The 16,917-nt window shown below is 33.8% G+C and overlaps 1 protein-coding gene across 1 annotated transcript in view; it reads right to left on the bottom strand.

Annotated features, from left to right (window-relative positions):
- LOC114329998 (uncharacterized) overlaps positions 1 to 16,917 on the bottom strand; it is a 57,584-nt gene that overhangs the window by 9,409 nt on the left and 31,258 nt on the right. Inside the window, exon 3 of the mRNA XM_028279291.2 lies at positions 14,044 to 14,259. Coding sequence (XP_028135092.2) covers positions 14,044 to 14,259 — 216 coding nt within the window. The remainder of the gene's footprint in view (positions 1 to 14,043; positions 14,260 to 16,917) is intronic.

Raw genomic sequence — 16,917 nt, 5'->3', positions numbered from 1 at the left:
TGAAACAGTCGGCATAAGAGTAAATGGAGTCTTAGTTAACAACATCAGATATGCAGATGATACAGTAATAATAGCCGATAGTTTACAAGACCTGCAAAGACTCATGAGTAAAATAGTAAGGTGTAGTAGGGAGTACGGACTCTCTCTCAATATCAAAAAGACGAAGTTTATGAAAATTAGTAAAAACAACCATAATACTAACGAAATCTTGATAGTAGAGGGCCAGCAGATCGAAAGAGTAAAAAAGTACACTTACCTAGGAACACTTATAACAGAAAATAATGACTACACTGCAGAAATAAAAGTCAGAATCGAAAAAGCACGTTCTAATTTTATAAAAATGAAAAAGATCCTATGTAGCAAAGATTTAACATTAGCTCTTAAAGTACGCCTAACAAAATGTTACGTCTACAGTGTTCTATACTATGGAGTGGAATCATGGACGTTAAATGTAGAGACAATGAGACGACTTAACGCCTTTGAAATGTGGACCTATAGAAAAATTATGAGGGTTTCCTGGGTAGATAGAGTTACAAACAATGAAGTACTGAGAAGAATAGGTAAAGAAAAGGAAGTTGAACTTACAATTAAAGAAAAGAAGCTACAGTATCTCGGACATGTGATGCGGGGCGAGAAGTATGGTATCCTACGACTCATAATGCAGGGAAAGATAGATGGCAGAAGAAGCATCGGAAGAAGACGAATTTCATGGTTGAAGAACCTGAGAGAGTGGTTTGGATGCAGCTCGAAACAACTATTTAGAGCTACTGCCTCAAAAATTAAAATAGCTATGATGATTGCCAACCTCCGTAGCGGAGATGGCACCTGAAGAAGAATAGCACGAGAACTACAAAATATAATAAATGCGGTAGTTCGTCGCAGAGGAATGTTCGTGCTGTTTCACATTATAAGAATTTAAACGTGCGAGGGTTAGAACGCACGACGACATTCCAATGGTGGCGCATGTAATCATATTATTATGGAGCCTTTCTCACTAGACCGTAGTTGGAACGTTCGGTGAAGTGCCGTGTTTACGCCGTCCCTCGCTTACAACAACAGACGGCAGCCGTGCCGTCTTTACTCACCCAGTAGCATAGGGACTTAATGCATCCTTTCATATGATACTGTCGTTCAGTCGCACGAAGATAGTTTCTTTGGTTGTTTGGTACATTATTTTCATTTACACTTTGTGGCTGTTTGAAGTAGGTGCATATATTTTATATTATGATGTCTCAGATTGATAGTGAAATATTAATAACATTAATTTAAACGAGACCTGTTCATTGGGACAAAACAATAGAAATATATAAAGACAGAAACTTGACGAGAAATGCTGGGAATGGTGTATGCCGTCCACTTAACAGTGCACGAATTAATTTGAATTAATTAATTTGACGAATTAGGTGATAAAGAAAAAAACACATTTTATAAGTACAGCAAAATTAATTATATGTTACTGATAACAACAGTAATTAAAACTGCTAAGTATATTATAATAAACTTTATTTTACATAGTTGCAATTAACGTTGAGTATAGAGGGCATTCCATAAATATGGGTGAATATAAAAATATATAAATCCTATCATTTTGTGTTAATAGGATGGACCCAAAGAATTCGGTTCCTCTTATTGTTTTTCTTCGACGATAAAGTAATGTTACTATAATTTGATTTCGCTCCATATAAAATATACCTTTTATTCTACGAAATTATATTTAGTTTTATAGGGTAAACAACTCGGTGAAAACTGGAGTAGGGCGGCGGTCACGGCTTGTGTGAAATTATCTAAAAACAACATGTAAAACGAGGGAAACAACATTTAAAAATTAATAGATGACAAAGGGCCATTTAAATTCTGTACATGAAAAGCGTAGATTGTAATGTTGTTCTGAAGCTGTTTCCTTGTGGAATTTTTATAATAAACTAGTCTAAATGGGAAATAAGCCACAATTTAACTAAAAAAAATGATTTTATTAACGTTTCGACGACCAAATCGGATGCTGAAACGTTAATAAAGTCATTTTTTTAGTTCAATTGTGGCTTATTTCCCATTTAGAATAGTTTATTACATAGATTATATGAGCTAATTAGATGAGCTAATCCAAGATTCCACAAATAACTTAGTAGAACAACGATTATAAAAACAAATTAAGGCTTTTAATTAAAAACATAAGAAATAATAACTGACAATAGAAATTGCAAATTTATTAAATACGCATTACAGTACATTAGGACAAAATTATGGACAAAAAATACCCATCTCTAATGATACATCGTAATGATACATATCCGACATGGTATCATGTACCTACCTCAGCCACAAATTGTAAATAAAAATAATATACCAAACAACACAACAAAATATCTTCGTGCGACTCAATTCTTATTGTTTGAAAAGGATAGGTGCGTCAAAACTATCGCACGAGAAAACTCTCGCACTGTGAAAATGTGAAATAGCACTTCGGTTTACACCTAAACATTTCTAAAATAAAAAATTTATTATTTTCAAAGACACCAATAAACGTACATTTTTATGCCAAGGGACAAAATAATAGAACAGGTAACGTCCATAAAATATTTGGGAGCAAATGCCAATAGCCAGTATAACCAAAAAAAAAAAGAAATCTTATCAAGAATCGTGAACATGAAAAGAATTTTTGCAAGGTCAGACCTTAGTCTGGAGCTCAGAATCCGAATGATCTGATGTTACCTTTTTCTGTCTTACTGTATGGCTGTGAAAGTTGGACAATGGACTCTGAAACAAAAAGAAGAATAGATGCCTTTGAGATGTTGAGAATTCTATGGGTACAAAAAGTTACTAACAATGAGGTACTTGGCCGCATGAGCAAACAAGAAGAATGACTAAGAATAATCAAAGAAAGAAAAATATAATATTTACATCATAAATAAATATGATCTAAATATTATATGTTGAAATAGGCCAGGGTAATAAGGCAAAAATATACCTTGTTCGTGACACTTCAGCAGCCAGGGTACTGAAGCGTTTTTTCGACAAGTAATACCTATAGGAACAAATTGTAACTATTTCCTGCGTAGGATCTGGCGGCCATTTTTATTTATAAACAATTAACTGTCAAAAAATGGCATTTTTCCCTTTTTTTTCAAATCAATGGAAAACAGTGATTAGATCAATCAATGGAGAACAGTTATGATTTTTTTAGTACAAATATCTTTGAGATTTTGGAAAAAGCTTTAAAATGACATACTACAAAGTTTGATATACTCATTTATTGTTAATATAATTGAGAAAAAAGGTCGGAATTGCAAAAAAAATATTTTCGCAATAACTGTTGTAAAAATTAGTGTACAGGTTTGGAATTTTTGTCAAATGAGGGTTCTTTGGTGCTTAATATTTTATAAAAAATTCAAAGCGATTCATTCAATTGTTTAAATTTTATTCGAATTGTTTATCTCAGAGAGCATTTTTTTGCAATAACATAAGTCAGAAAAAAATGACGTTAGAACCATTCCACAGGTGTCAAATGGAAGAGCATGAGCTATATTTTCAAATTGGTTTAAAAAAAGCGAATAAAAAATGCATTTATTAGTAATAAATAATTATGAAAAAGTATCGTAAATCTTTCCTTATAAACTTTTAAATAACTTTTTCCAAAAAAATTAACTTTTTTACACTGTTTTAAGTGCACAACTACCATGTAATGTTATTTATTTATTATTATAATTGATAAAAAATTGTAATAAATATATATAATTTCTTGTATAACAAAATAAAAAGTTTATAAGGAAAGATTTACGATACTTTTGCATAATTATTTATTACTAATAAATGCATTTTTTATTCGCTTTTTTTAAACCAAGTTGAAAATATAACTCATGCTCTTTCATTTGACACCTGTGGAATGGTTCTAACGTCATTTTTTTCTGACTTATGTTATTGCAAAAAAAAATGCTCTCTGGGATAAACAATTTGAATAAAATTTAAACAATTGAATGAATCGCTTTGAAATTTTTATCACATATTAAGCACCAAAGAACCCTTATATGACAAAAATTTTAAAGCTGTACACTAATTTTTACAATAGATATTGCGAAATTATTTTTTTTTGCAATTCCGACCTTTTTTTGCAATTATGTTAACAATAAATGAGTATATCAAACTTTGTAATACGTCATTTTAAAGCTTTTTCCATAATCTCAAAGATATTTGTACTAAAAAACTGTTTTACTGTTTTCCATTGATTTGAAACAAAAAGGGAAAATTCCATTTTTTGACACTTATTTGTTTATAAATAAAAATGGCCGCCAGAACCTACGCAGAAAATAGTTACAATTTGCTCTTATAGGTATTACCTGCCGAAAAAACGCTTCAGTTCCCTGGCTGCTCGAGTGTCATGGAAAAAACCTTATTACTCTGGAGTAGAAGGTGAAAGATATGAATTACTTCAAATCATATTTGAAGATAAGGTACAGGGCAAAAAATCAGAAGAAAAATGCCAGAACTCGTGGCTGAAAGACCTGAGAAGATGGTTCGACCGCTCATCCACAGAAATTTTTCGTACAGTAGTTTCCAAAGCTACATTTACTACTCCCCGACTTTGCTCTACAATATTCTAGACCTGGCCTGAACAAAATGGAATAAAAATTGAACTGAATACATTCAGACAAGATGACGCGTAAACCTGCCTTGCGTCTTTTCTAGAAACAGCAAGTGTTCAAAACCAATCCCGGGATGCCTTCGATTCGACTCTCCAATATTTTAGAGAGTCAAGGACGACCTGCGGGCTGTTCACCACAAGCACGGATAAAAAGGAGGAGGGCGAATGGCTAACATAAGGATCTTAGGATAGTATTCATGCCAAGTGGATGCTGTCAATAAATGCCGAGTAATGCTCGAGCAGGGAGCCATGGCACCCTTTTAGCATGTGTTCCACTATATCTACCACATCGATTTGTAGTCATTAAATTTTAATATATTATATTATTTAAACCATATATGATGGGGTTAACACTATATACAGTGTGCTAGTTTCAAACTCCTCGGCAGGATGTAAGTATTCATACATTTTTTATTCTAACAGTCACAATTTTAACCTTTTGCTTTAAACTAACGTGGAAATACTTTATTCTAGGCACTGAAGATGTTCTGTATAGAACAAAAACGTTTTACAATCCATGACATTTTCGATAGTTTTTAAATAAACGATTTTATACCAGAATGCACCTCGAAGATTTTACTTCTGTATGAGTTTTTTAAACTATGGTATACACAGCCAACTATTGGGATTTTCCCATTGATTTTTTATTTTTTATTGTTATTTAATCTCAAGACAGAAACGCCAGACTGAATTCCAGACGACGACCCAGGCACTGAACTAAGGACAATGACTTAAATATTGGTACTTGGAATGTAAGAACCCTGTATAGAACAGCAGGACTGAAGTTGCTCCAAGGTCAACTCAACCAATCAAGAACTTATTGCTTTAAAACCTTAAATGAACGAGTATATTATCTTCCGCAGGAAAGGAAAATTTTTAACGTATGCCTGATACTTGCGCCAAACGAGGAAAAAACGAAGAAAGAAAACATCAACAATTATTCTACGAAAGAAAGAGCATATGCTAACTGTGCCAAAAACGATATCAATATAATCATTGGGAACATTAACGCCTCGATATAAAAAGAGATATGCTATTAAGATTATATTGGTAAACACAGCTTTCACGATGTTCCTAATGACAATATATATATATATATATATATATATATATATATATATATATATATATATATATATATATATAACAGCGCTAACAGGCCTTATAGGCCTACGGCTTCTAAATTCTGGATAATATTTCTCCATTCTGTTCGGTCCTCTGCACTCTTTCTCCAGTCCTTCACCCCGATTTCTTCCAAATCCCTCTCTGCAGCCTCTAACCATCTCTTCCTTGGTCGACCTCGTCTCCTTTTTCCCAATGCTCTGTCATTCAATATTCGTTTGACGTTTCTAGTAATATGTCCCAGCCATCTAACTCTTTGGGCTCGTATTTTTGTCGTTATTTTTGGTCTCCCATACATCCTCATTACTTCTTCATTTGTTCGTCTCCTCCAGGTTTTCTCCGCTATCTGTATACCTCCAAAAATTTTTCTCAGGATCTTCCTTTCCCATATCTGTATCTTCTTCTCCTCTTGTTGATTCATTACCCACGTTTCGCTCGCATACAACACTGTGGGCCGTATTATCGTTTCATACATTCTGATTTTCGCGTTTATTGATACATTTTTTGCTTTTAATATCGTGTTTAAGGCACCCACAACTCGACTTCCCTTCAATAATCTTTTATCTATTTCTTTTTCTTCCCTTCCAGTACTGGTTACAGTCACTCCCAGGTATTCGAATTCTGCTACTTCCTTAAATTTATATTCATCTCCTTCTCCTTTCATTTTTATATAGTTATCCTCTTTATTTATATCTCCTTTCATTACCATGTATTGTGTTTTTCCTTGGTTGATTCTTAATCCATACCTTTTTGCTTCCCCTTCGAACTTTTGGAATATTTTTTGGAGATGTTCCTTTGTTCTTGTTAGGATGACTAGATCATCAGCGTAAGCTATAAACTGCTGTCTGTTGTTAAATATGGTACCGCTTGTATTAATTTTTATCCTTCTTACTATGTGTTCTAGTACCAAGTTAAATAAGTCTGTAGATAGAGGGTCACCCTGTTTCAGTCCTTTATTCACTGTGAATTGTTTTGAAAAATTTCCTTCCAGTGTTATCCTGTTTTTTGTATTGTTGAGCGTCATTCTCACTAATTTAACCAGCTTTCCTGAAATACCCAAGGATCTCATTGCTTCATATAGCATATCTCGGTCTACTGAGTCGTAAGCCTGTTTAAAGTCAATGAACAACATGTGTAGTCCCAAATTTTGTTCGTAGCTGTTGTTCTGTATTAGTTTTAATAAACATATTTGATCTGTTGTTGATCTTCCTGGTCTAAAACCTCCTTGGTATTCTCCAATGATCTTATTTACCTCCTTTTGCAATCTATTTCGGATGATTTTTGCAAGTATTTTATAGGCCACTTCTAATAGCGATATTCCTCTATAATTTTCGCAACTTGTTTCATCACCTTTTTTGTAGATTGGACAGATGAGTGCATTGTTCCATTGTTGCGGCATTTCCTCTTTTTGCCAGACTGTTAATATTAGTCGGAAAATTTTTTCTTGCAGCTTTTCTCCTCCTACTTTAAAAATCTCTGCCGGAATTCCGCTTTCTCCTGCGCTTTTGTTATTTTTTTGCTTCAATATTGCTTCTTTTACTTCTTGTAGTGTAGGTTCTTCTTCACGTTGTTGTTCTGTGTTATCCTGTTCATGTTGTTTTATTTCCTGGGGTTCTGCTTGTTTATTTTCATTTAATAGTTCTTCAAAATACTCCGCCCATCTGTTCAATTTTTCTGTTGTTTCTCCTAAAAGCACACCGTCTTTACCTCTACAATAACTTGTTTTACTCTTTGCAGTTCCTCGAGATTTTTTTACTTCTTGGTAGAAATTTCTTATTTCCTTGTTTATGTATGATTCTTCTATTGTTTTCAACTGTTTGTCAAGATGTTCTCTTTTCTTTTTTCTGCAGATTTGTTTTACTTCTCTTCTTGCCATTTTATATTTTTCTGTAGTATCCTGTGTATTATTTTTGTCTTTTTCTATTTTTGCTTTATTTCTACGTATCAATGCTATTTTACAATCCTCGTCAAACCAGTCTCTTCGTTTCTCTGCTTGTACTTTTCCTAGACATAGTTCCGTTGCTTCTGTCATCGCTATCTGTATATTCCTCCATTCTTCATCAATATCTTCTGCGGTGGGGTAACGAAGTCTTTTATTTATCTCTGCCACAAATTTGTTTGCCGTTTTTTCTTCTTTAAGTAATTCTATCTTGTATGTTAATCTTTCTTTTGCTGTTCTTGGGTTTCTTGGCAGCTCTTGTTTAAGTTTGGCTATCGTTAGAATATGATCGCTATTGGTATCTGCCCCTCTGTAGCTTCTGGAATCGGTAATTGCTCTGATATGTTTACTTTCTATTAATACGTGGTCTATCTGGTTTTTTGTCCTTCCATCTGGAGATATCCAAGTTATCTTATGAATATCCTTATGGTCAAATCTTGTGCTTACAATTTTCATTTTATTTTCTGTTGCAAATTCAATTAATTTTTTCCCATTTTCATTTGATTCCTTATGCAAACTTTTTCCACCCGTTATACTTCTGTAAATCTCTTCTCTTCCTATTTTGGCATTCATATCTCCTACGATTATCTTTATGTCATAGTTCTGAATTTTATCCATCAAATTACTTAGCTTCTCATAGAACTCTGTCTTGGTTTCTAGGTCTTTTTCTTCAGTGGGGGCATGTGCATTAATGATGCTAATTTTTCTGTACTTTCCTCTTATTCTTAAATAACATATTCTATCTGATATTGCTTGGAAGTCTATAACTAATTTACTTATTTTTTCTGTCACCATAAATCCAACTCCAAAATATCTGTTTGTCCCGCCACTCTTAAAAAAGGTTCTTTTTCCTATTTTGACTATTTCAGTTCCCAACTGTTTTGTTTCTTGTAAGGCCAGGATGTCTACTTTGTAATTCTCCATAATATTATCTAAATTTTTTAAGGCACCCTCTTCGTACGTACTTCGTACATTCCAGGTTCCAATTTTTATTATTTCCTCATGTTTTTCTTTATTTGTATCGTTTTTTCCCTCATTTTCCAAAGTCGTTATTCCTTTTTTTGCCATGTCAATACCATATTTCAGCCGCTGTTCTTCGTTTATTAGTTTTTTGAATTTTCTATCAGCTGTTCTCTCTCCTCGTCCCATATCCAGATTTTGCCATTTACTATTAATTTCTTGTAGCCGATTTTCGTTTGCTTACCTTTGCTTCTTTCTTCCTTTGCTATTTTAGTTATTTCCTTTTGTATTTCTTTTTCTTTCGATGTCAAATCGTTGTTTATATAGATACGGTCTTTATGCTGTTTTAGTTTACTTTTCTTGTTTAGGATTTCCATTTTATCCGTGAAAGTTTCTGTCTCTATTGCGCATACTGTTTCTCCTATTTTTGTTGCACTTCTTAGTTTTATTTGTGTTTGCAACTCTTGGGCTATGAAATTTTCCATTTCTCCAATATACGTAGACGATTTAATTACGGGAGCTGATTCTATTCAAGAAGCAGCGAATCTAGGCTTAGGTATTTCTAAAGTCTTATCTGAAGGGTGCTTTAACTTACGAAAATGGCACTCAAATAACGAGGCGGTACTTAAAATAATAAAGGGCGATGTACCTTCACAGAAAACTGTTCAATTCGGTGAAGATCAGAACATAAAAACATTAGGACTCGGTTGGTCATGCGATTCTGATTCTTTGACATTTAGAATTGAACCAAATACTATAGATGGTCGTGTAACTAAAAGAATCATTCTTTCAGCTGTTGGTCAAATATTTGATCCACTAGGCCTTTTAGCGCCTTGTATTATAAAGGCGAAAATTATTCTCCAAAAACTATGGCTAGAGCGATTAAGTTGGGACGAATCGGTTCCTCAACCGTTACATAGTGAATGGCTTAAATTCAAATCTGAGATTCCTCAACTTAATTCATTAACTATTCCACGTCACGTAATATTCCAACATGCACGATCAATTCAGTTACACGGTTTTTCGGACACTTCCGAACACGCGTATGGAGCATGCATCTACCTACGTTCTATTAGTCAAAATAATCAAGTTTTAGTCAGGCTTCTATGCGCAAAATCCAAAGTAAGTCCATTGAAAACCATTACGATTCCCAAACTCGAATTATGCGCGGCTGTTGTTTTAGCTAAACTATTTACAACGGTTAAGGATTCACTTAAAGTCACATTTGATAGCGTTACCTTATGGACAGATTCCACAATCGTGTTAGGTTGGTTGAAAACGGAACCACACCGATTGAAAACTTTTACTTCCAATAGAGTTGCTGAAGTACAAACTTTAACTAGTTCTTTTGAGTGGCGGCACGTTTCCTCAAAGGACAACCCCGCAGACATAGTATCACGCGGTATCAATCCGTATGAATTACAAGCATGTAATTTGTGGTGGTCTGGTCCATGTTGGTTAGAAAAATCCGAATGCGAGTGGCCTAAAGAGGTAAGATGTCTAGAGAACTTTCCTGAGCTGAAGTGTGCCTCAAAGGCATTCTTAATAAGTTCTTCGGAACCATTAGTAGATATAGGTCACTTTTCTTCATTAAGCAAACTTATTAGAACCGTAGCATTTGTTCTACGATTCATTTCAATTATTTCAAATAAAGACTCTAAACGAGCACTTGGTCCTCTTAAGACTGAAGAATTGAGTAAGGCGTACAAGCTCCTTCTCAAAATGTCACAAAGCGAGTCATATACGGCAGAAATAAACACGTTACTAAACAAACAAGAAATTAGTGCTAAAAGCAAAATTCTTAATCTTAATCCCTTTATCGATCAGGAAGGCTTACTAAGAGTTGGTGGTCGTCTAACCAATTCAGATTATTCGTATGACAAGAAACATCCAATTATCGTTTCAGCACACCATCCGTTAACTAAGTTAATTTTTAAGTCAGAACATCTAAAATTGATGCATGCCGGTCCACAACTTCTGCTTAGTTCTTTACGTCAATCAATTTGGCCGGTATCAGGTAGAAATCTTGCTAAGTTAACGGTACGACAGTGTGTCACGTGTTTCAGATTTAACGCGAAGTTCACAAATCCTATGATGGGTAGCTTGCCGAAAACGCGATTTGATGCTGGTTATCCGTTCAAGGTTTGTGGGGTCGATTATGGCGGACCTTTTATTATTAAAAATCGATACGGTAGGGGCGGTAAAACATCAAAATGTTACATGGCACTGTTTGTATGTTTTGCTGTCAAGGCAGTTCATATTGAGCGGGTTTCTGATCTTTCGACAGACACCTTTTTATTAGCACTGAAACGATTCATTAGCAGGCGCGGGAAACCTCAACAAATATATTCTGACAATGGCACAAACTTCGTCGGTGCCAATCACGAATTACAAGCCTTAAGCAACTTTCTGATTTCAAATCAAGACAAAATTTCGGACTTGTGTACATCCGAAAATATAAACTGGCATTTTATTCCGGCGCACTCTCCGCACTTCGGTGGTCTCTGGGAGGCAGGAATTAAATCAAGCAAGAATCATTTAAAGCGAGTGATAGGTAATAATATTCTAACCTTCGAAGAATTGTCGACAGTATTTGCTCAAATTGAAGCAATTTTAAATTCCCGACCCCTTTCACCACTCTCTTCCGATCCTAATGACGATAATCCGTTAACCCCCGCTCACTTTCTCATCGGCCAACCGTTAACAGCTACTCCAGAACCAGACGTCACAGAATTACCGACTGGAAGACTTTCTCGGTTCCAACTCCTGGAACAAATGCGACAGAACTTCTGGCGACGATGGTCGAAAGAATACGTATCCGAACTGCAGCAGCGGGTCAAATGGAAAAAGACGCAGAGAACTTTATCCCAAGGTTCTATGGTACTAATTAAGGAAGATAATATCAATCCGTTAAAATGGAGACTGGGGCGTATTGTAGAGCTACATCTTGGAAAGGATGGAATTTGTCGGGTGGCATCGATACGAACTGCAAATGGTGTCATCCGGCGAGCCTTCCCGAAGATTTGTCCATTACCCATCGACGATTGAAAGGGAGTCCTTTCAAGGCCGGGGGCATGTTAGAGCCGACAACACTGGTACCGACAAAACTGGTACCGACAACACTGTAACCACGCTGTAATCTACGAACGAGGCGCAGCGCATCGACAAGAACCCTCTCTTCCATCTTCGACCGGCAAGCGAGCAACACGCATTCTTTATGTATTTCAAAACTTGTTAAATTCGTAAATAAATATCAGTTTATACGGTAAGCGTTTTCATGCGACCAATTAAGATACTACAGTCCACTAAATACGTAAAGTACAAGTGGAGTCAATGGAGTTTTTACTTACGGAAAAATAGCAAAGAAGATAGAAATTTTTATAATTCCATTATCATATCAAAAAGTTCTACTCCAAAAGTGGGTGCTTAATTTTTTATTAAAAAAATGAACTGCGAAATTAGTTGTTTTTTTAAATAGCTAGAAAAATATAATTTTAGAAAAAAGACTGACTTAACAAAAATAAAACTGGATAATACCCGAAGGTTGGCTGTATACCATCTAGTTAAATAAAATTAACATGAAGTAAAACTCCCTAGTGTAGTTGGTATATTTAATAAAAATTCTAAAGATTTTTAAAAATCCAAACGAATTACGTTCAAAACGTTTTCGGACTTATCAGTCCATCATCAGTGAACCTAAAAGTAAGTAATCTCACTTAGTAAAATTGAAAAGGGTGAAATTTTGAATGTTAAAAATTGAAAAGTGTGGTTACGATTACTTACTCTCTGTCCTTGCTAAATAGCCACAATCCCAAACACTGGTCAAGATGTATGTTCTAACTACATGGTAAAATTTGTTAAACAATTTGGCTTACATTGGATGCCAACGGATTAGTACTAGGTACATGATGCTCTACTCCATTAATTAAGAGATTTTTTATTATGAATAGGTCTACATTGAACTACGTTTAGTCTGTCAATGATTTAGAAGGAAGTTGAAATACTTCAAATGTCAGTAAAATTGACATCCAGGAAAGGGAATTTTTAAGGTATTAACCAAGGTCAAGATACAATGTGATTACGGAAATTTAAGTTTAAGATTGTGTTGGAATTTTAATTTTTAATATTAGAATTTAAATTTACTATTTTTTAAAAAATATTACAACCATTACTATAAACCTGACTTAACCATTGAAAAACTGAGAAAATTTTACACAAAAAAACATATATAAAGATTTTTCTAAAATTAAATCTACAGCTTCTATAATTTTTTATTTTTAACTCTCACGCTCAAGTCACCACTCTCACAAACATTGGCGCATTGTATGGCCACATTCGCCAGATAAGCAACAGTTAAACCCACAAGAATAGATAGAATAGAAGATATATAGATAGATAGATAGATAGATAGATAGATAGATAGATAGATAGATAGATAGATAGATAGATAGATAGATAGATAGATAGATAGATAGATAGATAGATAGATAGATAGATAGATAGATAGATAGATAGATAGATAGATAGATAGATAGATAGATAGATAGATAGATAGATAGATAGATAGATAGATAGATAGATAGATAGATAGATAGATAGATAGATAGATAGATAGATAGATAGATAGATAGATAGATAGATAGATAGATAGATAGATAGATAGATAGATAGATAGATAGATAGATAGATAGATAGATAGATAGATAGATAGATAGATAGATAGATAGATAGATAGATAGATAGATAGATAGATAGATAGATAGATAGATAGATAGATAGATAGATAGATAGATAGATAGATAGATAGATAGATAGATAGATAGATAGATAGATAGATAGATAGATAGATAGATAGATAGATAGATAGATAGATAGATAGATAGATAGATAGATAGATAGATAGATAGATAGATAGATAGATAGATAGATAGATAGATAGATAGATAGATAGATAGATAGATAGATAGATAGATAGATAGATAGATAGATAGAAGAACAACGACATTACCAAAAACACAAAATTACGTCTTGTTAGAGCACTAATATTCCCTATCGCCACCTACGCTTCAGAAACATGGACCATCAAAAAAGCCGATTTGACACGTATAATGGCATTTGAAATGTGGGTCTACTGTAGAATGCTGCGCATACCATAGACAGCACATCGCACAAATAATGCAATACTAGAACAACTTAAAATAAAAATTACTCACCACAAATATCAACCAAAATATACTGAGATTTTTTTTACATAATGAACATTTGAACTAAATGAAGATAAGGAACGGAACGAATGATAGTTGAATGCAACGTAGCGGGCAAACGATCCAGAGGAAGATCTCCAATACGATGGTCGGGCAGGAGGGAGCTATACCTACACACTTACCTAAATTTGCCATTCCCGTACAGTGGAATGGCGTCTAGTAAACTCATATCCAAAACATACTCAGCTTCCAATCCAAGTTTATCCAGAGTTGTATTAACAGAAATGCTGTTCCTTGTAAATGACTTTCTATCTGTGCCCAATTTGTATACCTTCTCTTTGTATTTGAAAGTTTCGAATCCATATACGTATACTTGGGTCAAATTTAAGTCACCAATTCTTAAACAACCAAATTAAATTAAAAGATTGAAATAAGAGAAGTAATATTAAAAAAAATCAATATTTACATGTACACCAAACTAAATTACGTTGAATGTTTGAACAGAAAATATTAAGACAAAAATCAAATCACCGACCAACAGAAATCGCAATACTCGTATATTATACTATTTAAGCATTAGATTTAGGAAGTGTTTTTCGGAATTAGTGAATCATATTCGGTTTAAAGACATTCCCCGAAGAGAATGCAACAATATATTGGTTTTTCTACCGCTCAGTTAAATAGACATTTGTAAACTTTTGACTTTGAAATTTCTATTGTACGGCATACCACGAAACAATGAAAAGATTATACAAAGGTTTAGTAAATGGTCGTGGAGAATAGGTAATTATCATTTTTTCCGTAGAAATTGAAAATGTTAATTTGTCATCATTAAGAATTGCTTACGAATTATTTGATGGGAGAAAGTTGGGTTTTTTGAGAGGACAGTAAAATTGGTGTGGCTAGAGATACCTGCTGATTGGGTGAGAGAAAAAACGAAGTGGGAGATTTGAGGTTGATAGAGTTTTGCCATGAGAGAAAAAGATCATTGTGAATTGAATACCGGAAGAGTACACTACAGTGCTAACTTGCCAAGTTTTAATAAATTAATAAACAGATGTATCGTTTTATAGTGGACCTAGTCGATTAGTTGAGATATCCTTGTGTCTGGAGAGAAAGGGGTTTATTCATGTAGTCAAGATTTGGGGTAGAAGAATTGGCAGGAGTATTCTGAGAAACTGAAGGATACGATCAAGGTGGACAGGACACAATCAAAGGAGAGTGAGAGGAAGTCAACAATTTTGGAGACAAAGATTAGTTTCGTCATTTTAGGAAACATAGACTATCAATCACGACCACCTATTTAGATTAAATGGGAGTGATTCATTTTTGGTTTTTATTGAGAATTAAAATAAATGATAATTTATTGTGAAGCACTAAAATTAAGATATTTTTGTATATAAGTTTAATTAATTTGAATTGATAATTTAGGATGTATGATTTGATTGTTGTTTGAAATTTTATTTTGCTAATTAGTATATGGTACCTGTTTATCAAAAATTTTTTACTTTTAATATTTGATTGATTTTAAAATATAACTTTTGCTTTATAATTTCATAAATTTGTTGTAAATTTATTTTCCTATTGTCTATCCCTTTTCCTGAAAGGCAACTAGCAAAAAATACTGTGAAGCCACGTTTGTTTTTGATTAGTAAAAGAGCCCTGAGATATCATATTAATTGCTTTAATGTCCGACTGGTTTATTATTTGACAAATAATGACATTATTTCGAAGCCTATTAGGTACGATATAACGCCCAAGGGCGTGTTATTGAAAAAAAAAACGCCCTAGGGTCTATTAAAATTAAATAACGAGTTAAATACTGTCAAGTTGACAAATAAAACTCTAAGTAAAACTATGGTTACCACAATTACGTTACGACTATTTCTGGTGAATGTACTTATTTGAAAACTAATTAATTCAAAATTCATTCAATTTTTTTGCATATAAAGAATAATTTAGTCGGACATTAAACGTTGAAGACACCACGGGTATTATAATAATAACGATTTCGGTCAACGTATATACCTCGGGCCGAAGGCCCTCAGTCTATACACTAGTGTTTCCCAAATGCAAGACCAAGACGAGACTTAGACAGTCTTGGTCTTGGTCTTGCGCCAGTACACCTAGTCTTGGTCTTGGTCTTGCTATTGTGCTCCAGGTCTTGGTCTTGGTCGTGGTCTTGCAGCAAGAGTCTTGCAAGTCTCGCAGTTGCCTATTAGCCTATTGCATATCTTTGGACAACGTAACAGAGACGTATATTTTAAGCTGGAATATCATAACCATAGTAAAGACCAGCCAAATTAATAAATATCTAGACCAGCGGTTCTCAATCTGTGGTGCATGTACCACTGGTGGTACATATCATTATTTGAGGTGGTACACAAAACTCAAAAACAGCCAAAATCAGCCACAATTATTATAGTTAATTAGATTACCTAGCTATTTCAGTTAGGTGGTAACAAAAATAATAAAAAGTATTTTGTGGTACATGACTCAAAAAGATTAAGAATTACTGATCTATACAATTGACACTGGGTGGGGTTTGAACCCACGATCTAAGTGATTCGTGCCTATGTTCTAACTAACTAAAGTTTATTAGAAACTTATGTATTTTATTATCCAATATAAGCGAATTAATAAAGAAACATAATGTTAAGAAAATATAAGACTATCGTTTAAATTTCAGTATTTTATCAATGCTAGAATATTCCACAGAGTGATGCTAGCTCTGAGAAAAAACACAGTTTGATTGGTACCTACACCCGCTGTATAATGACAATAATTGATTTGTCTAGCAACAGTATTACAGCGATATTTATAAAAATAAGACAACAGAATATTAAAAAAATCATTTAAATCGGACAACGATTCTCGGCCATATCTGGCATTATCTGTTCTTTTGTCTCGGTATCATATTTTTAAATATATTACGCGCTGGTTCGGCAAATTTCGTTTAACCGAGTGACCTCATAGCACATTCAGCAAAAACAATAGATAGTAGTCTTACTATTATATATAAGATTTGTGTGTTTAAATTCCTGGAAAACTAATAC

Source organism: Diabrotica virgifera, chromosome 7, assembly GCF_917563875.1.
Source record: "Diabrotica virgifera virgifera chromosome 7, PGI_DIABVI_V3a".
In the NCBI taxonomy this organism is placed as follows: Eukaryota; Metazoa; Arthropoda; class Insecta; order Coleoptera; family Chrysomelidae; genus Diabrotica; species Diabrotica virgifera.
This window is presented reverse-complemented; position numbering and strand designations above follow the sequence as displayed.